The 24910-nt window shown below is 40.0% G+C and overlaps 1 protein-coding gene across 25 annotated transcripts in view; it reads left to right on the top strand.

Annotated features, from left to right (window-relative positions):
• The window catches only part of FBRSL1 (fibrosin like 1), a 494766-nt gene that overhangs the window by 303010 nt on the left and 166846 nt on the right, over nt 1-24910 (top strand). For all 25 annotated transcript variants that reach the window (XM_056504116.1, XM_056504126.1, XM_056504139.1 and 22 more), the window contains one exon: nt 22141-22170. In XM_056504116.1, coding sequence (XP_056360091.1) covers nt 22141-22170 — 30 coding nt within the window. The remainder of the gene's footprint in view (nt 1-22140; nt 22171-24910) is intronic.

A 24910-nucleotide genomic window follows, 5' to 3' on the forward strand; every position in this document is an offset into this window, starting at 1 on the left:
AAGGCCTCGTCAAATTCCTGCTTCTGCTATGGTGAATTTGATTAGGGAAGGGAAGGAGTTTCACATGATCCCAAAAGCTTTTGTGTTACACTTGTTTCTTGTTAGTCCACTAAACAGCCTTGTTCTCCTCACACTTGATCTATGCCTGACCTACATGTCAGCAAACAGCAATTCCTTTTGTAATCTTAGAAAAAAAACCTCAGCTGAGTTTTAATAAAGGTGCAGCCAACTTGCAAAGCATTCGTGTGTCTAAAGCCTGTTACTTGAAAAGAGGGTTTTTTTAGATCTTTTTAGAAGCCATACCAGACATAGTGGGATCTTGCTTCCCATTTAAAAGGTGACATTTTGGACTGCCTAGAGTCCTGATAAATTTGTTGTGACTGACAAAGTTTCCCTGGAGCCCAGCATCTGATTGTCAGCACAAAGGTACATTTGGACTGTTTTCAGAGTGATGTGCAGACATCAGCATTTCATGATGAGCCATCTTAGTTGCTGTGTTTTGGACAGGTTGGTGTTGTGAGTGCTATGCCCTTAGCAGAACAGCCATTTCAGTGTTTGGTTTTATTGTGAACTGGGTGAATGATGCTGGAAGATGCCGTTGGCCAGTGAAAATACGTTGACAAGGTCACATGTAGCCTATAAAACTCCTGTTCCTTTTAGATCCAGCTGACAGGCATCCTTTAGACTTGAATATTGCTGTGTAACCTTCCCAAGGACCTCCAGAGCTGAAATATTTGACAAGAAAACTGAAGCTCAACACCAAGGTCTTCCCTGCTCATGAATTTTTCATGTCTTTGTTTGAAAAATGCTAGGCAGTAAAACCCTCTCGTTATCTCTGCTGTAAGGCACAGTAATTAACATTCACACTGAAAAAAAAAACAAAACAACAAAAAAAAAACAAACAAAAACCCAAACCAAAACAAAAAGAACTGTCTTTTTTCTGTTGAAGCTTAATTGCTGTGTTGATTTTATCTTTTGGGTTTGTGTTTCAGTGAAGCCCTCACTCGTGCTCTCCTCTTTCTCTTCCTTCTTCCTCACTCAGCCTTTCTATACAATCCCAATATCAGTCTCGTGGAAGCCAACAAAACATACACCATTGGCTGTGATCAGGTCAGGATTCATGAATCCTGCATCTTCCCATGAAACAGGATGGGTTAACTGTCCCTGCAGGTAGTTGGTGTTGTCAATGCCCTCCTTTGCTTTAGGTGCTGATAAACTGTTCTGGTTTGATGGGTTCAATACAAGCCATGGTGTCTTAGACCTGGCAGCTGAGACAGTTCTGTTTCAGCAGGGATGGCTCCATCCTGCTGTGCTCCTCCAAAGTGAGACCCTGTATCACAGCTCATGCCTAGATCTCACACTGGCATCCAAAGCAAATATTGCCAGCCTGAACTTATATCCCGGGAAATTGTCTAAATGCCCTTAAAATATGGAAGAGTATTATTGCCTGTCCTTTAAGGGAATAATCTTTATCCAGTGAGAACTTTGGCACCTTCCAGGTGTCACTTTTCTCAGGAAAGGAGACTTGATACTTCCCAGGGCCTTCTCTGATCCATACTCATTAATAAACAGGACCAGAGAGAAGGCACGTGAGGTCTGTATTCCTCAGGCTTTCTACAGTAGCTGAAATGAACTTTTAGTTTTGCTGACCTTCCTCATAGCCTGTGACAGTGACTTTGAGACCCCAGCTTCCCCCTGATGAACTGAGGGGCTGTACAGATCCAGTCATGTTGACCTCTAGTTCCCATTTTGTGCACTGTGGGCAAACATGTGGTTGCAAAATGTTAATGGAAAGATAACAGTATAGCCTGACTTGGATTTTTTTTTTTTTTTGGTACCAATATATTGTGTTAACTGACAAGTCATTGTGCATTGTAAAGTAATATGATGACTTCAACACACTCACTGATAGTTCCTACAGCAGAAGTGTAGGAAAAGGTTAACCACTCTTCAACTCTCTGGCAAACTTTCCTAACCCCTAATTATTAGCTGCTTTATCAATGAATATCTGAGAAATCTTTTATTTATTTTTTCTTTAACCAGAAAATCCTGAACCTAGTCCTTGTTGCTGCTGAAAGGGAAGTGAGCATGCTGATTTACCTACATGTCAGTCGCTCCATCAATGCAATGTGGTAAAACAATTGTGGTTTGGAAAATTCTCAATACATTTGCATCGAGGGTGAAAAGAAAATCTTTATTCAAAGATAATTATTGCTTAAGAACCTGATACAAAAATACCAATGGATTTTTCTTTTTAAATATTGTTTAATATTCATAATATGTTACACAGAAGAAAAGTACATATCCCTACCGATCTGTCAAAGGTAGGACTGGTGAACAATAGGTACTGTTCTACATGGGAAGTGCAAAAAGCTTTAGCTAGTATAAGGGTCATTATCATCATTAGTATTATCATTTTACTCCTCCTTAAACTCTGAAATAAATTGAACTAAGACTTTTCAACAGTTAAGAACCTGATGGAGTTTAATTAACCCGTTAAAGAAAATTTCACTGCAGAGTTGAAAACTGATGAGGGGAATTTTAAATTAATGTATTTTAGTTGATCAAAGCACAATTCGTGGAACAAAAGCTTCTGAGCGTAATTTTTTTAGCTTCCCCTGGATGTTGAAGAGCATTAAGCCTGTAAAAATTATCATTAATGTACGTCAACTCCCCCAGTTTCATTTTCTGGTGACTTTGAGCAGATGTAGTTCACATTTATAACCAGCATGATCTTCACCATCTGAACATTCATGATTTTATGAAATAAGACCCTTGAGACATAATGTTTTATTCCCTGAGGGTGAGATGTACCCATGAAGTGACTCAGATGGAAAGCTTGTCTCTGTTATACTGACTAAACTTTCTCTCTGTGGTGGCACCAAGACTGTCAAATCAGTGGGCGGCGTGGTGTGATTGGCAGTGCCGTTTTGAAGGTCGTTTTGCTCAATGTATTCAAAGTGAGACAGATGTGGCTTTTTTTTTCAGTTCTTACTCTGATTAATTGCCTCATTCAATTTCAACTCTATTGCAGTTAAACATTAATTCAGTAGGACTTAATAATGTATTCATTTATGATCTTGCTTGTGCATTAATGACAATGATTTGCTGTTTTTTTAATTATAGGGATCCATGCAATGCGTATTTTACATCCACTTACAGGAAAATGCTATACACTCTTGTTCTTTTATGTCAGATAAATTAAACACTCAAAGAAGTGCTGAAGTACTTTATGAAATATTTCATTCTAAATATTTGCTGCAAAATATGTGTTGCTACAGACTCTAGCATTAAAAACACTTGGCAAAGATTTGTATATACCTAGGGATTACATCTTTTCATACATTATGTGAGTGATAGTCCTAGACTTCTACAAGAGCCCACTACAGACAAATGTGCATCCTGCATAATGAGAAAGTGCCTTTGTTTCATTTTAACACTAATTAGGAGGTTTGCTTTGTTTTGTCTTTCTTCTGCCTCGCTTCTTTTCAGTAACTCAAGCACTGGAGGATGAGTGGTTTAATGTGGTTTCTGCATCTGTCTTCCAACCATAGGGCATCACTAGAGGACCCCACTTTCCCTGGTCCCCAAATATTATTTTTGACATCAGCTCACAGAGATTTTGTTTAGCTTGAAGTGCAACTGTGATGCATCTGCAGTGGTTTTAATCCTGCGTGGTTTTTATATCACTGGGACTTTCCTTGACCAGGTTTCTTATTCCATAAAACAAAACCAGTTTTTGTTCTCTGAACCTCAACATCTATTTCTGCATCATAATGGAGATCAAAAGTAAATATTCACACACTGAGTATTTCTTTGTTTTGTGCCTACTGTTTTGGTAGGTTTCATCTTAATTTTATTTCAAACCACGGCAAGCAGTGCCTGCTCCCACAGATGTGGTTACCCAATCTTGCTTAGTATTTTTATAGGATTAGAGCCACACGTCTTCCCTGCATTGCACTGGCTACAGCTGCCTCCTGGGACCTCAGTCTCGATTCAGACATGGCTGGAGCTGGAAGTACCAGTTTGCCTGGTAATCCTCAGAGGTTACCAGATTGGGCATTAAGAGCCTTCCTGTAGCCACATTAATACTACTCGTGGTTCCTGCTAGCATAATTACTTAGTGTAGCTTGAAAGGTCTGATCACCTGCCGCTAAAATGACACTTTAATGGGGATTACAGTTTTCCAGCTCGAGTGTTCAGTGGCTTTAATTAAGCAGGAAAAGGCCAGATCAGTAGCAGAGTCAACATCTCTCTGTTGGATGGCATTCTGGTCTGATCCCGGGCTCTGCGTTGGTCCCACGAGAGGGATGTATTGGGATGGCCTTTTGGCTGTAAATGATTTCACATACTGTTCCTCTGATACAGATTTCATTCTCTGCCACCTCACTGAAGTCCAGTTTCAAAATTTCTGATAAAAGCTGGGAAGGAATTTCTTCTTTTCTTTTTCTCTGTTTCCGCTCTTCATTCTTAGGGTGCGTCTTTTTTTTTTTTCCCCTTGTGCATGTCAGACTAAATATTTTTTTCATTCTCATTACTACAGAACAACTCTTGGGAAGATATTTCTTTATATTCCACTAAGGCCATTAATTTTGAAGCTTTGGTTCAGCAAATGTTTACTGATCCCTGAGCTATCTCTGTATCTCACGAACCAATGGGAGTATTTCTGGTAATGGTAGAGGGAGATAAAACAGTGTTTTTTAAATAATTATAAATTCTATCCTTCTGTCTTAAGTATTTTCATCTGTCTATCTTAAATATCTTCACTGGGGCATTGAATTCTCCTTCTCTCTTTTATATATTTGTTTATCCACTTGAAATTTAAAGCATTTCCTTGTGTCTCATGGGTTCTTCAATCTTTGGGCAGAGCATTTAAACTTCTGCAGTTTCTTATTTACTGATCTGGATTTCATTGGGGCATCAACTGGCCTAATACAGAAATTCTAATTAGCACTTTACATCTTCAAAGCATTGTACAAACGTGAACTAATCATATATTAATCTTGCTGAATTTTATGTTGGCTTATGTATTCTCTCTCATGTGCTGTGTGTTACAACCATCATACTGTGAGCCACAGTATTGGAGAGGTGAATCCAAGCTCATTAATGTTGTGTTCTTTAGAAGAAAGTCAGTTGTCTTAAAATAGCTCCTACTGCTTTTCTTCCCTGTCTTTAACATTAGGCACTATCAGTAGTCATTTGAAAAATGATTATCCTTATTTCTATGGATTGTCCAGTTATGATTGCTCTAATCTGTTCACTCTGATTTCTGCTTCTTCTGATTGTTGCTTCAATTGTTGCTTCACTGAGCTGTTTTTTGTCATTATGTGGGTCCTGGAGTTGCTAAGTAGCATGTAGCAGCGGTTTAATTTAAAAAATATAACATGTAGTGGTTTTGCCCAAATTGATTCTTCTTCCCTAAGCCCATTTAATTAATTTGGAATCTCCCTCTTGGTCCCTGCTATTTGCTTCTAAATGAAACAGTAAGAAGTTGTTAGGATACCAATACTGGTTGTTTCAGTGCGAGCATTGGCACTGTGCTGGGCTGTCTGTTACAAACAGCCCTGTTGCTTGTGCAGTGGCTCTGATTCACATCTTGTCAGGCGTGACTGAACTACAGGATCTACCAAAAATAAAAACGCAGTAGATTAATTTTTAATAGTCACTCCTTTGGTAAAATAAAATCATGAGAAAAATTAGCAAGAGAGCATCAAATCAAAGTGTCCTGCTGTCATACTGTGGGTAAATATTTAGAACTCTGTAGCGTGTGAGTCCTGTCGTTTCCCACCATCCCACCAACCATTTGCTCATTGCAAAAGCTGTGTCCAAATGATTTCCAAACTTCAGAGCCAATCCTTGTGGATCTGTGCTGGACACCACAGGTTGGTGAAGAGCAGCAGAGCATCCGGGGTGCCAGGGTGTTTGGTGGGTGCTTTAGAATCCTGAAGGTTTTCAGGTGACTGAGCATTGTAGGAACTTGTAATTCGTGCTGCCTGTGCTCAGTGGATTATTTCTGATCTGCAACTCTGTTAACTCTAGCATGATGCAATTTGCTTAGACATTACCGTGTTAATTACATGTTAACTTTTCATACTTACCATGTACTGTATCTCCCAGAGGAAAATACTGTATTCAGAACAAAAATGATTTAGAGTTCATACTCTTAAAAGAATGCGTAAGACTTTGGCAGGAACAGAGTATTGAAGTGATCTATCTTCCTAATGACTAAAATAAGCACCACTGTGTTGTTGCTGTAGGAATTTTTCAGTCAACCTTGGTTAGTTATTTGAAATATGATAGGATGATGGTTCCCACTCATATATTTCATTTCTTTGTCATCCTTTTCAGAATGGAAATTTCTGAGAACAGATTGTGCTGAAAACTTCTGAACTAAAAACTATTAACTAATTGCACAAAGTATAAAAATTTGTGTGTGGACTTAAGTTACAAATACACTTCAGAGCAAAATATTGCTTTTGTTAACACTTAATGGGTTAGTACTACATTTCAGGATATTGCATTAAATCAGATCAGTAAAATAAATGAGGAAATACGTCTCATTGTGCATTTATCACGTGTGTCATTGTCTTTAGAGGTCATCAGATAAGCAAATAAGAAAGTGGCTTCTCATTTCTTATTTTCAATGAGCAATTACTAGTAATGTTGAAGTATATTATGCATCATTACTTGTTTGGCATCCTTTATTTAAAAAGAAGGGTAGAGGTTTATTGAAAGGTCTTTAGATAACCAGAAAGTTGTAGAAATATAGGGAACTCGCTTAAAGCAAATTTTAAATGAAAATAATTGAATATTATTGCTCCTTTTCTTTTAGCACTGTGCTCTCAAAACAGGACTTTGGGGTGAAAGATGTATCAGTGTTGTCCTCCAAGAGTCAGGAAAATTAATGTTCAGAACCACTTGGCAAATTGTGGCTCAAGTTAGGAAGTGAATCCAGTCCTTGCTTGCACTCTTGTCTTCACTGCTTTCCAGACCTCCAGTGCATGAGCAGCAGAGAGAAAGGTGAACTGGGTGTTACCAGTACCATTGGCAGTAACACGAGCAGGAACTGTTTTATTATCTCCTGGCTCAGGAGAGCCCTCCCACCATCCCTGGTGGAGCAGCAGCCAGGGGAGAGAGGCAAAGCTTGGAGCAAAGGTGGCTGATGTGCAGAGCTCACTCTGCCTCACTGATGGTAGCCATGGCAACCCCCGGACATTAACTTATGCAGTGATTGCAACCACGAGCATCAAAGCAAGTAATTAGGGAGACAAATGGGAAGTCTTGATGGATTCTTCCATCAAGATCAAAGCTTTATGTAAGTTCTTCATTCATTTGGGAACAAGCACTGAGATTATTTGTATGTTCTATTAGGCTACCCATGAAAACTGGGACCAAAGCTAGATTGTTTCATAATTTTTCAAGGAAGGGCCACTCCACTGAGCCCAAAAACCATTTAATAGCCATTCCATCAGGAATTGGACTTATTGAATCAGGCCGTTGGATTATGCAGCACACTCCTTGATATTTTCAGGAGAAAATTGTGCTAAACTGAGGTTTTCCTCATCATTACCAGGAATATTAACTGTAACTAAAAAAACTTAAGAATGCAATTTTTAATCCATTGCATGCTTCTAAAGATTCATATGATTAGGGGATTCACTCTCAATATTTTCAGATCAAGAATCGAGGAGAGTTACTGTCTGAACTTGTGCTGTATGAATGCTCTGAAGTGGTGCTCTGTGTTCCCTTCTGCCTTTAACTTGTCTTCTTCAATGCAAGACACTGCACAGCAAAAACCCTGTGGGCAGCATGAGGTCCTTAAACAACAGGGGAGAGCATAAATTGAATGATGCAACAACAGCTAATTGTAATGTAGATCTTTGCACAAACTTTTGGATGGCAAAGTACTGGGCATTCAGAGTCAATTGTCAAACACCGTATTTCCTATTTTCCCCCAACTGCACAGATTTCAATAACCATAGGATCTATTTCTCTTTTTCCAAGATTTGCTTTTCTGAAAGGTAACTTACCTAAATTGGGCAGGAGTTTTTCAAATCACTGAAACTTCCACTGCACTCCATTGTATACAGAGCTTCATGTGGAATGCAGCAATAGTCCCTATAACTTCAATAACTTCATTTTGCTGGGAATTTAAGGCAGGCATTAATATTTGGGTTGGACTTTAATTTTTAATTGATGAAGGAAAAGGCTATCTGCCTTTCTTTCCTTCTTGATAACACAAGCTTCTCTTTAGTAACTTCAAACACCCCAATTCTTCAGTTAAAGGCGAATTAAGTTTTCCTGTATTTAAAATTAGCTCTCTGAGGGTGGCATCAGCTCTGTTTCTTTTATGTTTTAAGTCCCAGTTCTTTAATCTGTTTCTAATACATTCTGTTCAGCAATTTTGCATTTCTGTTTTAGTGGAAGCAATGCTGATTAATTCCTTCTTATGACATCTGTGGCTGCATCCTAGATTAAGCCTACTCTAATACAGAGCCTATCATTAAGTGTTAAATATTCTTGCAAGGCTACTTAAATTAGATTCAACATCAGTGGATCATTTAGGAGAGAGTTGTTAATTCTCCATCTTATGGCAAGGCCACATTCTGGTGATGCTTTTAATCAGAAGATTATTGAGGTATGATTTGAAAGGGATATGCTGCCCATATTTTGCCTTTGGGCAAATTATGAAAGGTCAAGTTGCCAAGGAAACAAAACTAAGATAACATTACTAATTCCTGACTCCAAGAGTTGTCTTTCCTGATAATATCATTTGCTCAATGTACACGCTTAGAAAAGATACCAGCTGACAATATCTCTGCCATTTAGTTCAGCAGAAAATGGCTTTATAATTCTTGCTCCTCTAGATAGTGTTTGCAGTGATGACAGGGCTCACCAGAATACTTGGCCTCTGTGGAATCCACAGATTGGTTGGTTTGTTCACAGATAAGGCAAATTATTCCTGATTTATGGAAGGGAAAGAAGGAAGGGAAGGGTTACAGTTTACATATTCAAAGATAGCTGCAAAGTTAAGATGTTACCGGTTTTGACAGGCTAATTTACAGCTCTTTAGAGAATCCTGATGTTCATAAAGTGAAGAGCACTTGATAACACAACTTCATTAAGGCCCCTCAAGTTAAACACTCAGAGTCACTTCTTCTGGTCACTGGTCAGGCCGGGAAGAGCCAGGAAGATTTCTCCAATATTTGCTGCTATTCTTTTTCTGTCATTTTCTCTTTTCCTTTCCTATTCCAGGTGGGAAGCAACAGTATAGGGTTGGCTCCAGTCCAGGAGAGCCTGCATGGAGTAGTAGCATGTTATGATGAGTCTGCTTCTGCCCCTTTCTCCTTTCCATCCACATCTGGGTGTGTGTATAATATGTGTGTGCGTGTTTGTGTTCAATTGCTTGTCCTTCCTTTGGAGAAATCATGAGAAAGGAATAATTAATTTCCCTTAAGTATCAACATCTGAGATTGTGGTAGATTCTGTTCCTTAAATTTTCATTGGGAACTGTGCTGTGTCGTAGGGCACTGCATAATGAATACGACCCTGCCAATCAAGACACTCTGTTTTATATCACTTATTACTAAATTGAAAATGGTGTTTTACTGCTGCAATAAAGGACTGGTACAGCATGAGGTACATTTTTATACAACTCTATGAACTTTGTCATTGAAAACATTATAGCCTTGAATTTGAGAGCACAGTGGAAGGCAGTATAATTTGATTACCTATATTAATCAAGTAGAGTACAACATATAAAACCAGTAATGCATAAGTCTGACTGGAGCCAGATAACCCTCTTGTGCATCTTAGAAAGATTTATTTTCAGTAATATAATTCATTTGACATGAAAGTATCATAATTGCAGTTGCTAGGAAGGATTTCTTTCTTTCCTTTTTTAGGGAAAAAAACTACCATGCTTTCAAGAGCAGTTTGTTCTTCTAAAGCTCTGCTTACTGAAAATTGAAAACAAAGATTTGTTTTTGTAAGTGTGGCAATTATTCATTAGCCAGCTGAGCTAACACAGTAGTTTGTTTTGAATACTGCTTCTGCTTCATGAAGAAGTTTTAGGTGTGAATTTAAAAGATATTTTTTGCTGTACATTGATTACATTGATTATTAGTACAGTCTATCTCAGTCTATGCTTCTAAAAGCTGCCCAGAAGCTCTTGAGCCTTCAGTTAGCTGTGCAAGTACTTTGCATAAACTCTGAAAAGAACTTCCCCTTACTCACTCCATGAAAAGGCTTTAAAGCATATTTAAACACACCTGATTACTCTGCAGTCTGTGAAAACCCCTGTTGTTATTCAATATGCAGTAGGGACATGTACTAATAATAGCATTATCGTGAGTTGCTATTTATGCATTTTATTGCCAAGCGTGGCTGCAAACCACACGTGAGTTGGTTGGTGTATCACAGCTGATACAGCAACATTCACAAGTGAAAAAAGAACAGCTGACTGTGCCACAGCTCCTCTTGGAGCAGGAAAACTTGCCTGCTTCATAGTGGCAGTGCACATAAACTGAGAGGGGTTAAAAGATCCTGGTCAAGGTATTTTCCAGTTCTTCAAACTGATTTCCAAGTCTAGATTAGACATATGGGGGGAAACACTTTGACATGTTGGAACTTCTATTCATAAATGACATCTATACACAGCTGAGCATGTCCTCATCAGCTCTGATGACAACAGAAAGCATAAATTTGCTCATGCCTGTTCAGAAAGTTTCAGGATGGCTTAGCTAAGGATACTCACATTCCCATCTTTCAACATGTACAGCCAGCCTTTGTCTTGGTCCTTGAGGTCAGTGCTGGTCAAGCTACCTTGGCAGTCTGAAAGCAGAACTGTGAGGTGGGAGGCTCTGTTTCTGAATCATTACATTTCCATCAATCATGGACGTTTTGGGAGCTGACAAGAACAAATGAGTATCTAGGGCATTGAAAGAGAGGGGCAGACATACTAAGGTAGGGGGAAGCCTTTACATTTTTACCTGAAGTAGGATGTATATGTTTTCAAATTTACTTAGTGTTTAAAGGTTTGTCATTTTGTGGCCCAAAGGAGTATTCTCCAGGTATTGGCATAGGTCTTGAAGCTTTTATATTTAGCCTTGATGGGGCATAATTCTGTTAGAGTGAGTAACCAACTGTGTTATTTTCTTATGAAATTAACTTCAAGTCTCTGCTGTATTCCTTAGATTACATTGAAGACACCCAAATGTATGTCCTAGGCAATGCTTGTCCTTCGCTTCCAAGATTTACCTACTTTATTATTTTAAGATCTAAATGTAATGAAAGGAAAAAAGCAGACCTAATTTACATTGTATTAATGCTAATGACAACTGCTGGATATTGGGGGTGTGGGGTGTGCAGAGGTGGTTTTCAGTTCTCATATTTAAAATCTATTTTATTTCTCTCTTGGTGAATTTCTTTTTTTCAGGGTAGTTCGCCTCTAGTGAGTGGGGCAGCCATCCCTTAAGGTTTATTTTAAAAGCAGCATCTGTAGGCACATGCTCTGGGTTTCCTTGGAGGAATAGGCCTTCTGTAAATGTCTCAATTCTTGTGCTAAATATTTTACCAGATTTGAATTTTAATGTTTAATAATGCAAACATTAATGGTAGCTATAGTAAGCTTAATATTTTTACCCACAACAACATAGACCTTGCTATGAGTTAAATAGCAGTGGAATTAAATAACATTAATTATTACATTAATTATATATAAGTATAGTTAATCTTGTCCCTGACAGCAACAGGAACTTGTAGTGACTAAAGGCATTTGACAAAACAAAGCAGCTGATTCACATAACCTTCATATATTCATTAAGTGAAAAATGAGCTGGAGCTCTCTTCACTGAATTAATGTATTTTGAGAACACAGTAGTTTTCCACATCCAGAATCCCTAATTAAATGATGCTCTAAAATATTCTATTTACCACATTAATGGTGTGTTTCCAGGTGTGTAGCTGGTCAGCCCACTTCACCCACCTGAATTCAGCCTGGCTTCAGCCACTCCTCCTGCCAGGTCCAGCCTAAGGTTACAAGGCACAGCAGAGATTTGCCTTCATACCTGAATCATGTCAGCTCTGATTCTAAAATTAGTCTCCACTTCTGAATGTTCATGTTAGACATTTTTGGGCCTTCACCTTGAATTTGAATGCAAAAAGCTGTAATATACCTTGGGGGGAACTTTAGGGTTCTCAGATGGGTGTCTTCATGCATAACCTGGTGTGTTCTTTTGTTGCTGCACCACTTGGACTTAAAGGGAAAAGTAAGGAGGAAGGGAAGTTGGCAGCATGAGAAAAAGTGTGTATGTATGTATGTATGTAAATATATACATAAAGAAATTAAATAGATACATAAGGAAATTAAATTATTAAATATATACATAAAGAAATAAAATAAACATTCTCATAAATGAGCTGTATGAAACCACAGCAAGTTTCATAGCCAGAAATGCATCACCCTGATTCCAGAGGGTGGCTCCCATTAAGCAGGATAGGGAGGTGTTTGGAAATGCTTTTCCTCCTGAGTTGTGTGCTGAAATCCTCTCTAACAGCTTCCTGCAGCTCATAATGGTTCTGCATGGAGGGAAGACAGCCATGCATGTTCTCTACTAAATAAGTATGTAAATGGAGCTCCCAGAGTCACATACTGTGGAGTCACATGGCTGAGAATAACTAAGTGCTTTCCATTAGAGGAGGACACTTTAACCAATTCTGTTGTTTCTTACTGGTCCAGTAGTTTTTGGTGACTCCACAGTGACGTGAACATGACATAATAATGGACTAGATTTACAATCCAAATAGAAGAAAACTGATGTTTATAGTAAATGGGGAATTGCTAGACAGATCATTATGGTTAAAGTGGCTTTTGACTATATCCATATTAAGTCCTGAACTCCTTAATTTTAGAGAAAGCTTATATCCCCTCTCCAAACAGCAGCAGCCTCTCATTGTTATAAATAATGGCTTTAAGCCATTTTTCTTCTGTTGGACATATCATCTAGGCATCCTTGCATTAACCAAAATTAGACTTGCTCTGTGCAGTGAGTGACTGCAAATCCCATCTTGGTTTCTGCTCCTTCCAGGAGAGTGTGAGGGACCAAAGCAGCTGGGGCAGGGGGTGCAGGTAACTCTGAGCCAGGAGGCTCGTGGTGAAGGGGAGGCAGCAAGGCAAGATGTCTCTTGCAAGCACATGGTGTGAGTTGTAGCCTAAAACAAGAGAATTAGAAAGCAATGGGTGTTTCTCTGGTTCCTTAGTGAAAACTCATATACAGCTTCTGTAATGTCTCCAAGAGTGTCTGTCTAATGAAAAGAAAGTGAGTGACAGGTGACACAATGCCCAAGCGAGGGAAGAGTGAAAAGAGCTTGTGAACACTTCAGAAGAGAAGCAGACTGCATCCCTTTTCTTGTCAGAGTTTCCTCTATTTTTTAAATTGGCAAAATGCAGTGTCAACCATTCAACTTTGTGTGCACTGTTCTTTCAATTACCCAAGTGTGGCTGTGTGTGCAGCACCGGAGACGTGTGAAAACAAGGAGAGATAGGAAAGAGGTGAAAAAGCTTCAGTTCATTATTTGTGTGATCCCTGCAAATGCTGGGCTAAGTGTGGTCCATAATTCATATTACCCTTTGGTGTAATCATAGACAGTACAAGTGAAAATTGCCTCCTGCATTGTCCAATCACTCTCTTTCTTGGCAAATATGGGCTGAAATTAAGCATAAAATTGTATGTTGGGTTTCCCAAGCTTTCCCAAGGGTGCTGAGATTCTGCAACCATAGATATAATGAGTCAATCACAGTCAGCAAATTGACTTCCAGGCAGCTACATCAGCCTACCATTAAATACTTAGAATGAATCCAAATAGGGAAAGAGAAAGTGAGAGAGACTGTATATTGAAAGAGGTGTATTGTATGGGGATAGATAGATAGATAGATAGATAGATAGATAGATCTACTTTTTTCTGACCATTGAGTAGATTCTGACCATAGAATAGATTGATTCTGGAAAGAGCATCATTAATTCATCCAAAAATTATGGCAAAGCATTCTATTGGTATATTACAGCCTGAAGTAGGAGGTATAATATGGTAAACCAGTCAGAAGGCCTCTCCTGAGTGTGGTACCAAACTCTGGTGTGTAAATGGCATTGGGTGCTGACTTTTCTATTTTTAATGGATATGTTTTTATTAAGCATTTAGGTAGCAACATTCACCTGTGTAGGCTCCAGTAAAAGACTGCACTATGGAAAGATCTTTCTACCTTTCCTATGGGGGGGAAGGGCAGGAATGTGGGAAATTAAGAGAAATCTGGTGGCTCTTAACAGCTTTTTCCAGATAGGTTGGTCATTCTCTCCCTTGAACTAGGTCATTTTTAGACTTGGCTGGAAAGTAGGCAGCTGTAGATCTTATTTTGTAGATCTTAAGGAATAACTTGTGATTATCCCTTTTCCTCCAAAGTGCTTTCCTGTGTATAGGTATAATAATAAAGAAACCATTTTCAGCATAAAAGATGTGCTTGTCAAACCACAGCAATGATTTTCCAGTTCCTGGCTTTTTTAGTTGTGCAGTCTTCTAATATTTCTGCTTGAATTCTTTCACGACAGAAGCAAATGAAAATTACACCGTGGTTTTTAGGTCTCTGTTCCCTGATTTTTGCTTGTCATGTCATGAACTTCTTCGAAGCAGTGAAATGGCAGCCCATCTCCCTGAGAGCTCCAGACAGATTTCTAAAGTTGTCTTGTTAACAGCTTGTCAGAAACCTACATTTCAGTCTCGCTGAGTTTATATCATGCAAAAAAAAAAAAAAAAAGTTGCTGGAAATTATGATTTTTACAGGTTCTGACATTTTTCTAAAGAACTGAAATGCTCAAGGCTGCTGTCTCCCTTAACAGGCTGTGCTGTTTTGGGTAATATTCTGCGTTGCATCAACTGAACATCAGAGCAACATTCAGTTTCTTCCCTTTAACATGTTCTTTGAATTATTTAAGGTGTTTTGATGTTGGCTAGAATTCGTAACAAAGTCCTCCAGCTTTTATCCTAAAAATCAAAAAGGTTGAGATTTTTTCCTTCCCCCCCTCCCTTTCCTCCCTCTTCCCTAACCCTTCCTCCCTCCCTCCTCCCGCTTTTAATAGATCCTTGCATGGATCATCAGGGGACTTTCTTTTATGTTGTACAGCATGAAATGACTTAGTCAGGGTCTTCCTGATTAATTTATGAGTGCTGTGGAAAAGGGAAGGGGGGAAAAACAGTCCTTGAGGGATTGACCCTAAGCTGCAGCAGATCAACTCAATTTTATGGAATGAAAAGAGACTTAAACAGTATTTTTAGCGTCAGTTTCTCAACCCACAGAGGTAGAGAAGCTCCCTGCATCCGGCAGGCTGGAGCAGGGCGAGAGGTGCCCATCTCTCCGGGTGGCTGATGGAGTGGAGCTCGAGTCTTTGGAGGCACCGAGCACGTTTAGAGTTAAAGCTGTGGCAGATTGGTGGATTAATGTGCTCTGCCTCCAAGGGACAAATGCTTTTTTTTTTTTTTTTTTTTTTTTTTTTCCTTTTTTTTTCCCCTTTTCCCTTCCACTTGCTCCCTCCTTCCCCACTCTGGGCTTGCAGATGACAGCTGTTGGTCACTTAACAAAATGTCCTCTTGATTGCTGCTTCACAACAGGGGCCCCCTCAGACCAAACAGCACATAGCCCGTACAATGCATCACTGCCCCTCAAAATTAGTTATAGTGCTCTGGGCTATTCTCGGCTGCCATAGCTAATACTCTCTTGCTGTTCTTCTCTCTCCCCCTCGCCCTCCCCCTCTGCAGACAAAGGCTGAGCCTATACATCTGTAGTGCTCATAACCTTCCCCTTCCCCCAGCCAAATGCTGAGGAGAGAAAGGGAAAAAAAAAATTGCTGCCCTGAGGCTCAATCTGTTTCTTACAGCTCTACCCCGGCACTTGGAAGCCTGAGCTGGTCTAGCCATGGGGAGGCCCTGACTCATTTCATCAAGCTGTCAGGGAGGCAGTGGAGCTAAGAGGACTCTGCTGCCTGGGGCAAGTTCAAGTCAACATTCGATTTCCGTCCTCCCCCCGGCCCCCGCCTTTCGCTTGGACACTTTCTGTGCTCTGGATCTAAACTTCTCCCCGAGCTGCAGCAGCTCACAGCTTCTTGCCAGGAGGAAGGACTTGTGGGACCTTATAAAGGACACAGTGGCAAAATTGCTGCAATAAATCAGTGGCCCTCTGACACTTGGCGGTAGCTTAATGTTTTGGCACTTTCTTTCCTGTGTATGCCTCAAGTCCCATTAGCAAGCTTTTCTGTCAGTCTGGCTCATGATAAAACTCTCTCTTCCTATCATCTTAAGCAAGCCCCTGCAGACATGAATCTGATGCCAGACTTAGTAGGAAACAACACCCTCCCCTGCACACACAAGCATGCATCCATACTCACTGCCATGCTCCTGGGAAGTTATCTCAGAGGGCATGGACAAGGGAGGGCTATTAAAAATAGGCTTGATTTTACTCCTTCCTTTTAAAGAGACATTAACAACCCAGGATTTAAGCTTAGTGCTTCCCCAAGCCTTGCTATTAAAAGAAAATTCAGTAACTAAATATGGTTGGAAATAATAAGATACTGGTAACATGGCTGTGGAGTGGGTGTGCAGGCTGCATAGGTGTCTACACTGTTCATATATTCTTTGCAACTTTCTACATACGTATTCTACCCTGCCAGCTTTCATTGTGATGTTATAGGCAGTATATTTAATATTTTTGCCTCTTCTTGTCTCAGCCTTGCCCTTCCCCAGACAGTTCTAGTTGTAGGTAGACTGGTTAGATTACATGTCCCTCTGGGCTGGGATCTGTTTCCTCAGATGGCTAGCTTAGATGTCTATCACCATCTACTTAATCATAATATAAATAATATCTATAGGTATGAGTGTTTATGTGGAGAGGAAAAAAACAAGTCTTTCTCTGAGCTGTCTGGGCAGGAACCTGTAACTCCCATGCTCTACCTTGTCTGGCACAACAGACCCACAGCCTTGTGGCTGTGTAGGCACACCCTAAATCATAAACCGCTGGGTTTGGGTGAAGTAGGAGATAACCATGTTTGTGTGGATAAGCTGAGGTGACTTCTCAAAAGCTTGGAGGAAGTGGCTCCATTTGAAATAATCATATTTCTCTGCACCCATCGTGACATAACATCCAGGTATTGCCAGTCTTGTTGCAGTCTTAGGAGAATGGGTTGGTTTTGTTTTCATTTCCTGAAGCTCTTATTCCTGGTGTGAGACAGTTTACATGACTGTGCAACGTCAGTTAATCAGTGTAGTGTGTTCATTATGTGAAGAAAAGCTGAAAGATGTAGTAGCTAAAGCATTGGGGGTAAGAAAAGAGTCAAAGGACATTCACCTGATTCCCAAACTCACCAGAAAACAACAAGAATCATGGTACAGTTTTAATATAAGGAGCTCAATGCCAGTCTAATGGTAAGAGAAGGTCCTTTACCAAGTATTCTGTTGCCTGTTTCACAGTAGCCATAAGTTCATCTTCGTCCCCTCTGGAGGTGGTTTGTAGGAGCAGGTGATGGAATGCATCACAGCTCCTTGCCTGGTGGGAAAGCCATGATGGAGAGGGGTCTTGAAAAGCGAGATTTCAGCCCAAGCATCAAAAAAATGAGAAGCTACAAGGCCCAGTCTACACTCATGGATGCTCTGTCTGTGATTCCTGCCTGAGTTTCGTGTTGTTCCTGCTGCATCTCACCTCATGGGAGGCTCCCTTCCAACTGGAATCTGTCACTTCTAGAAATTGTTTCCAAAAAGCTGCACAATTAGGGGTCTACTTTGCAAACATTCTTGGTGGAATTGAGAGGCAATTGGTACAGCCCAGTGAATAATCCCTTTAGGAGCCTTTATGAACCCGGTACAATGGCTGTTTACAGTCCTGCTTATAGACCAGGAGCGTTAACAGGCCTTTAGAAAAATCCAGGTAATTGAAGCTTTTGTCTTTCAATGAGCCCCCATTGCTTTCAACAGTTGCCATTCTCCACATTTTCTTTAACTTTTTTTTTGTTTTGACAAGGGCTTTTGTCCCTCAACAACAGCAGCGTGGGAGGTGAGCCTGGCCGGGTGGTGGCCTCAGCCTTCGCAGGGCGCAGCGTGGCCTCCTCCTCCTCACAGGGGATAAGTTGGCGTTGAAGACACGGAAAATGCTCTGTGCCAAACCAGAGTTCCTGCTGTGACCCCATTATTGGTTTCACCATCCCAGGGATGCCGTGTCCCTGCCTCAGAGTCTGTGCTGAGCTGGGGCTGTGTGGGTGAGGCTGAGGAGGAAAAGGCCAGAGCAGAGCAGGCCTGAGGAGGCCGAAGGCTGTTCCCACAAAAACTGAACCAGCCCTTCGAAACTGGGGGATTTCAACAGCACACCCCTGGCCAAGGGAAGGGAGAGGGGTCAGCAGTGGTTCTGCTTTTTGCAGCTCTGTCTGGGCCTGTTTGGTTTTGCTGTCGTTGTTTTTTCTGTGCTCTTGCTCGTTCAGCAGCCTCTGGGTTCCTGTTTCTTGATGCGAGTGTGGGAGCCTGTTCCTTTTACATAACACAGAGGAAATCTGTGGGAATTCTGAAGCTTGGGGCCTTTTCCACCAAACTGGTTGTATTTTCTTCAGGAGTTGGTGGGAGGTTAGCATAGGTTGGTAGCTATGAGTCTCAAGTTTTTCTTTTCTTGTATGTTAAGCACAAGTTCAAATTTAATAAATACCAATGTGTTAATTCTTCCTCACAATCTCTCATCCTGTAGACCAGTTTGGAATGTTCTCACATTGATAAAGTATTTTGGTGGCTTAAAAGCCGGTGGGAACCAATGCAAGGGACAGTTCTTGTGCATGAGTGATCCTCTATGGGTGCAGAGGGGGCAGAGGACTCACTTTCACAAGGCAAACAAGAAATTAGGCAACTCACTGCCACAAGTGCAGTTTTTAGACCACTCATCCTGCAGTCGCAGCTTCATGGAAGGCTGTGTCCACACAGGGCCACATTCACATGTGGATCTGCATCCACAGCCCTGCTGCCTTCTGTACTTTCAAGACTGATGCAATCCTGATTAAAGTAAGGGAGATGTTAGCTAAAACGAAACAAAATTCTTTGCTGTCTTTTCCATTTTAAAAGCAATTAATTATGAAGTCTTTACAGATCCTGAATTGGGAAAAATGTATCCTCAGAGAGCAGATGTTTGCTTCATTCATATGTCTGTTTATAAAATCTAGCATGTGGATTTGATGGTTCACTGGCTTTTTTGCAACTTTCACTTATCTACATGAGACAAAGTTGCATATTGGTACAAAGCAAAATTAGGCATCTAAATAAAGCAATTCTGCACCTTTTAGTAATGTAAACCATCTGTAAGAGGGTTTTATACTCATTATAGGTATACAAATTTTGGAGATCAAATCTGTTTTCCACAAGAAAAACCCTCCACTCTTTCCTTTTTTGAACATCATAATGCAGTAAGAAATAGGAAGACAAGTTTTTGTTACAAAACCAGAGAAGACTAAAATGCTACCTTGTATTTGAATAATAATGGTTACTAAAGTTCAGAAAAATGGTTTACATCTCAAATACTTTTAAGCTAAATTTGGTAATGTTTACAATACTGAGGTTTTATTAAACCAGGACTCATAGGCAAAAGCATCTGAGATTTAGGGATAATTTTGAATGCTTTCTAGTCAATGGATTTCGAAGTTTAATTTATTTGGTCGTTTTATTATTGCAGTGTATAATTTTTAAGCCCCTATTAGAATTAAAATTTGTGGTGATATTGCCTAAGCATACAATTTAAAGAAAGCCATGGCTGAGTGTGCTAACTTATTTTTATGCCATTCTTGCAATAGGTGTCATTCTACTGTAACGTGCTTTAGTCTGAACAATGAATCACATCATCAAAATATTCTGCCTCTAAAATACAAGTGTTCACGTTGAATGAGCACCAAGATTAAAATGGTAGCTTAGGATACTTTCACGTAGACAGGCTTTAAAGGGTAAGATAACAAGGTCTTTGTGACCCACTCCATTATTCCAATAATTTGGGGGAATGCACAGTCCCTGTAGCATTAGGGCTTGATTTGAGCTCCCCATGGGTGGAGGTGAAAGGCTTTCCTCCACTCAGCCAGTGTTTCACAGGAGCATGTAAATAATAAGAAGTGGACTGCTGTGACTGCATCTTCCCCCACCCCCCGCCTGAGTTTTGATGAATGTGTTGTTCTGTCAGTGTGAATTATCGCTGTCTTGAGCAAGCACAAGTGCAGCAGGTACTGGGGCAGCCTTTGCCCAGCTAACCTGTTTCAGTGTGTGTCGGTGTGATGGACAATTATTCCCATTCCAAGCCCAGAGCACACACTTCTAATTGTTTGCGGTTGCGTGACACGGGTTTGGGGAAACAGCAGATGGCTGCTCATGACGATTTATCAGGACTGATTTTACTTTTGGTTTGTGAAAAAAACAGAACCTGTGTTTCGTATAATAATTTTCAAAAAGGTCAGTGACAGAATAAAAGTCACAAAAAAGGCACAAATGGCTTATGGCAAGGTATTTACTAAAGACATCTGATGTTCTTGCCTACTATAAAGCAATTGGCTGGGACTTTGTGCAGTTTGCTGGTCTTAACACTGGTTTTTCCCATAGGATTTGCCCCCATAGGTCCTGGCCCCAGCATGGCAGTGTCCTATTACTTCTTCCATTTTTCTTCAGGTTCTTTCTTTTCCAGAATGGTTACACATACAATTAGATCTGTGCACATCCTATTTAACAGTTGGGTTTCTCTGTGGAAAACATGCTGTGGATCATGTGGGCCAGTGTAAAATGGTTTCCTTTTGAAAGAAAAAGTGTTCTGCTTAGTCAAGAGTATAGAAAAACAGATTCTGTAAACCAAGCATTTTCACTGCAGTTAAATGAGAATAAGGTGCCAGTTGGGAAGCTGAGCACTCTTCACTGCAGAATCACTGTGGGAGATTCCTCCAGTATATTGGGGCTGTTTGTGTGTAAAAGGTTCCTTGAGTATTAAGGGTCAATCATTCCATGCGCCAAATAGAAGAAGAAGAGATTAAATATTCCCTCGTAAATCAGCAGAAAACTAAGAACATAACAGCTGAAATTGCTGCTGCATGACTTGAGGATAAAAAAATGTGACAGGAAAGATCCTCCTTCCCCTCTCCAGGAGGAAATCTGGACAAAATGACCAAACAGATCTATTTCTTATTTTACATTCATGACACCAAAGCATGTGCATTCTCATGGACCATTTCCACATTTGGAGCTTGCCACTGCTGGCTTGCAGAGTCTCCTGTTGTTGACCCAGTGAACTCTATAGGGTGCTGTTAGTTACAGGAATCCACAGGGCCATCCCCATCAGCAGTTGGCTGAAGGAGGAAATTGCCATTGGGCACCAAGCCTACAGAACACACTGACCACTTCTGTCAGCATAACAGACACCAAGAATTTACTGCTGCTCCCAACTGTAAATCTTACTGAGTTCCAGCCAGCAAGATGTGCATGTCCTGAAATGTTCAGTCTCAAGTTATCTTCCCATAATTTCTGCAGTGAAAATAGAGCATTTCATTTTCAGACCCTGAAAGAGATTGCACTCCAAAACTCTTTAAGTAAACACTTCCTCCTGGGATCGTGATCTCATTCAAACTAAAAAATATACCAGAATTTATGATGTATTTTAATTACTATTCTTGGTACCACTCATTAAATTAGAAATTGATTGCCAGTTTCACAGTTTCCTTGTTAGATGACAAAGTGCTTATCAAGGTGAAGCAATGCAAAACTGTTACTATATATTCTACAATTTGGGATGATAAAAAGGCATGCTTTTTGTTGTGGTACTCATATTACAGTGGTTATTATAATGCATCACTGATTGTCTTTTTTCTTTAAAGTTTGCTTCCTCCCATCTAAGTAAGAGCACACCACAAATTTGTGTAAGAGAGGATCTGGCTTTGTCTGGTTTATGCTAGCAGTGTAAAAGGCATTACTGCAAACATCAGAAGTGTGTCTCATTGAACTGTGAACATCATAAACAGCTATCCTAAAGATTTAAGAGGATGATGCAAAAGATCCCTATACATAAAGGCGTTTCTCAAAATCTTTTTTTCTCTCTCTAATCCACAGTGTGACAGCGAGAGCGATATTGACGATAAGGTAAGACTGAATTTTCTTATTTCATGTGCTTGGAAAGTCCCTGATAGTCAAAATAAGAATGAATTTGAAAATAACATTTTCCTCCAGTCTTCATGTCAAATTTAAAAATATCTACAATTGGATCAAAAAGCATCAGATCAGCTACTCTGTGATCTTCACTAGCTTCTATTTACAGGAAGGAAAGTCCCGTTAACATAATAGTCATTATTGATTATTATGGGAGCATTTGGTGAGACCCGCGTTACAGCGTTAGTGCTGCTTCCGAGGAGGTTTCCTCTGATAACTTGTCAGGAGCCCATATTTTATATACAGTAACCTTTGAAGATGTCAATTTTATAATCAGTTTAGAAGATGGGAAATGCCCTGCAAGGCAGTGTGGTAACTGTCAAGGAGTGTTTTGTCATGTTGCATGCATATTTATCACAGAGCAATGATTTTTCTGACCTTCTTTTGAGTACAGAGGTTGGTCATTGAAAGGTTGAAGTTGGGTGTTTGTGTGGGAGGGTTTCTTGTTCACCTCTTCAAGGAAAACAGACAAGTCTCACTGTGTAGCACCAGTGGCACATGCTTTTGTACATCAAATATATAAATACTTGAGTATTCCTTGCCAGCTTCTGGCAGATCAAACCTGGCAATCTCAGATCAGATCTTCATCAAGCCTTTATTATATTTTGGCTGTCCAGTCTCTTGCATTCACTGATGGGAAGTTGTGGCAGAGTATTCTCCTGGATCAGCATTACACAAGTAAAGGCTGACTTCAGATAGCCCTGTGTGTCCTCAGCAGCACACCCAGCTGCATCAGAGATTACCATGAGTTCAAGAGACTGCTCTGAAAGCTTCTCCTGGTTAAATCTTTTGCTTTTTGTTAGTATTGTTAAAGCTTTAGAAACATTAGGGTTTCTTCAACTTCTTTTAAAAATCCCATCAGATACCAAATATTCTTGGAGTATGGCAAAAGCTGTGTTTTGAGATGGTGGCTTATTGAAGAGAAACATTTAAATAGTGTGTTGAATGAAGGAAACTGTACATATTTTATTTTTTATTATTTCAAATTTATATGAGTATATATGTATAAAGTCCCCTCAGTGAGACCACCCCTCTTCCCAAGTTCTGTTTCCTACAAGGTTACACAGCAGCAGAGCTGACAGCAGGGGTGGTGAGGATGAAATACTGTTCCCTAAAAGCTTAGATACCGTAGGGTTAAAACGTTTCTCAGACTGCCCAATCAAAGGAAGTAAAAGCAATCACTTAGAAAACTGTTTAAAGATCTGCCAGTCAAAGCTCAGATGAAGTTGTAAGTGACATGTAGTTTTATTATACAGCTATGCTATTAATGATTATCTAAATTACACTGGTAGACCCAGCTAGCGGCATTACATCTGAGACTGACGTTTGTTAGATTAGGTTTGACTTCACCTTGTAGAGAAGAAATTGAAATCTGAACAACATTGATTAGCTTTCAGAATGTGGGATCTGAGGTTACCTTCAGAGGAAGCTGCATTGTGTTTGGCTGGTAACGTGCTGTCCTTTACAGCAAATGAAAGGCTATTATAGTGTTCCTTACCATTAATATGACATTTCTTTACATTTCTGTAACTGTAATTTGACCTTCTAGGCTCACCTATTTCCCAGCTACCTTCTCCTTAAGGTGACTCTGCATTAATAATATTTCTTCATATGGAGAGCAGCACAAGATCATCATATTTCTATCTCTTGCCTGATCTGCAAAGACGTGAAACATGACACAGTCCTATTAAATAGGTCTTTGGAATTAAGTGGGGTTGCTTTTTTGTCAGCAAAGATGAGGACACATGTATGTAAACTCACCAGGGTTGAAGTGTGGATGCTTCAGACCTTTCATGGGGATAATGTAAGAGCAATATTTCCTTTCGTTTGGGGAACACAGGGGCAGCCTGACTCGCTCTGATACCTGACATATTACACTCCCCTGGAAACTCATTCAGTGTTTGTCTAAAACTTAACCTGACTGATGAAACAAAGAGATATAAAAATTTTGGTGTGACTGTCCTGAGGGACTACACTCATTTTCCTCCTCCCTGTGATGGCAAAATATATCTCCTGCTAATGCTGCCAGGCTGTTGCAGCCAGATGGAGTATTTAGCACAGTGCCTAGCCCAACACCAGCCTTCCAAATTACGTGATGGGTCAGCTTCTTTCCCCACTGCTACAGAGCAATGCTGCTCTGCTGCCTGGTCAGCAAGAACCAGCTTTTTCGAGGTACACCTACACATGCTGGCACTAAGGAAGGGCAGGGCAGGAATTACTAATGTACTTTTGATTTGCATAACATTTTTTGTTAGTCATAAACAGCAGGTCAGTACTGCCTGCATAAAACTCACGAGGAAAGCAGACAAAAAAAGTTCTTGTACAAGTACAAACTGAGTCAGCAACTGAGCTAGAAGCAAAACTGAAATTTTCCACCTCCTACTTCTCTCTCTGTACCATGCTAGTAATTATGCACTATTTATTAAGTTCATAGGTGTATGGGCTATTGAGCTCTTAATGTTTTCAAACATAGATGTTAGAGTAAAGTTAAGGTTTTACCCTTACTGCATTGTAAAATATAAACACACTCCTGATGGTTTGGTTTTTTTACTTGTGCAGGGCTCCAGGGGAGAAAAGCAATTGAGCATAGTCAGTCACATGTACAGTGTATCAGAAAGAGAAGCCATTACTTTAGAGTAAGGTACAGTTTCACAGCAGATTGTGAGTGTTTCCA

Source organism: Oenanthe melanoleuca, chromosome 15 (genome assembly GCF_029582105.1).
Source record: "Oenanthe melanoleuca isolate GR-GAL-2019-014 chromosome 15, OMel1.0, whole genome shotgun sequence".
In the NCBI taxonomy this organism is placed as follows: Eukaryota; Metazoa; Chordata; class Aves; order Passeriformes; family Muscicapidae; genus Oenanthe; species Oenanthe melanoleuca.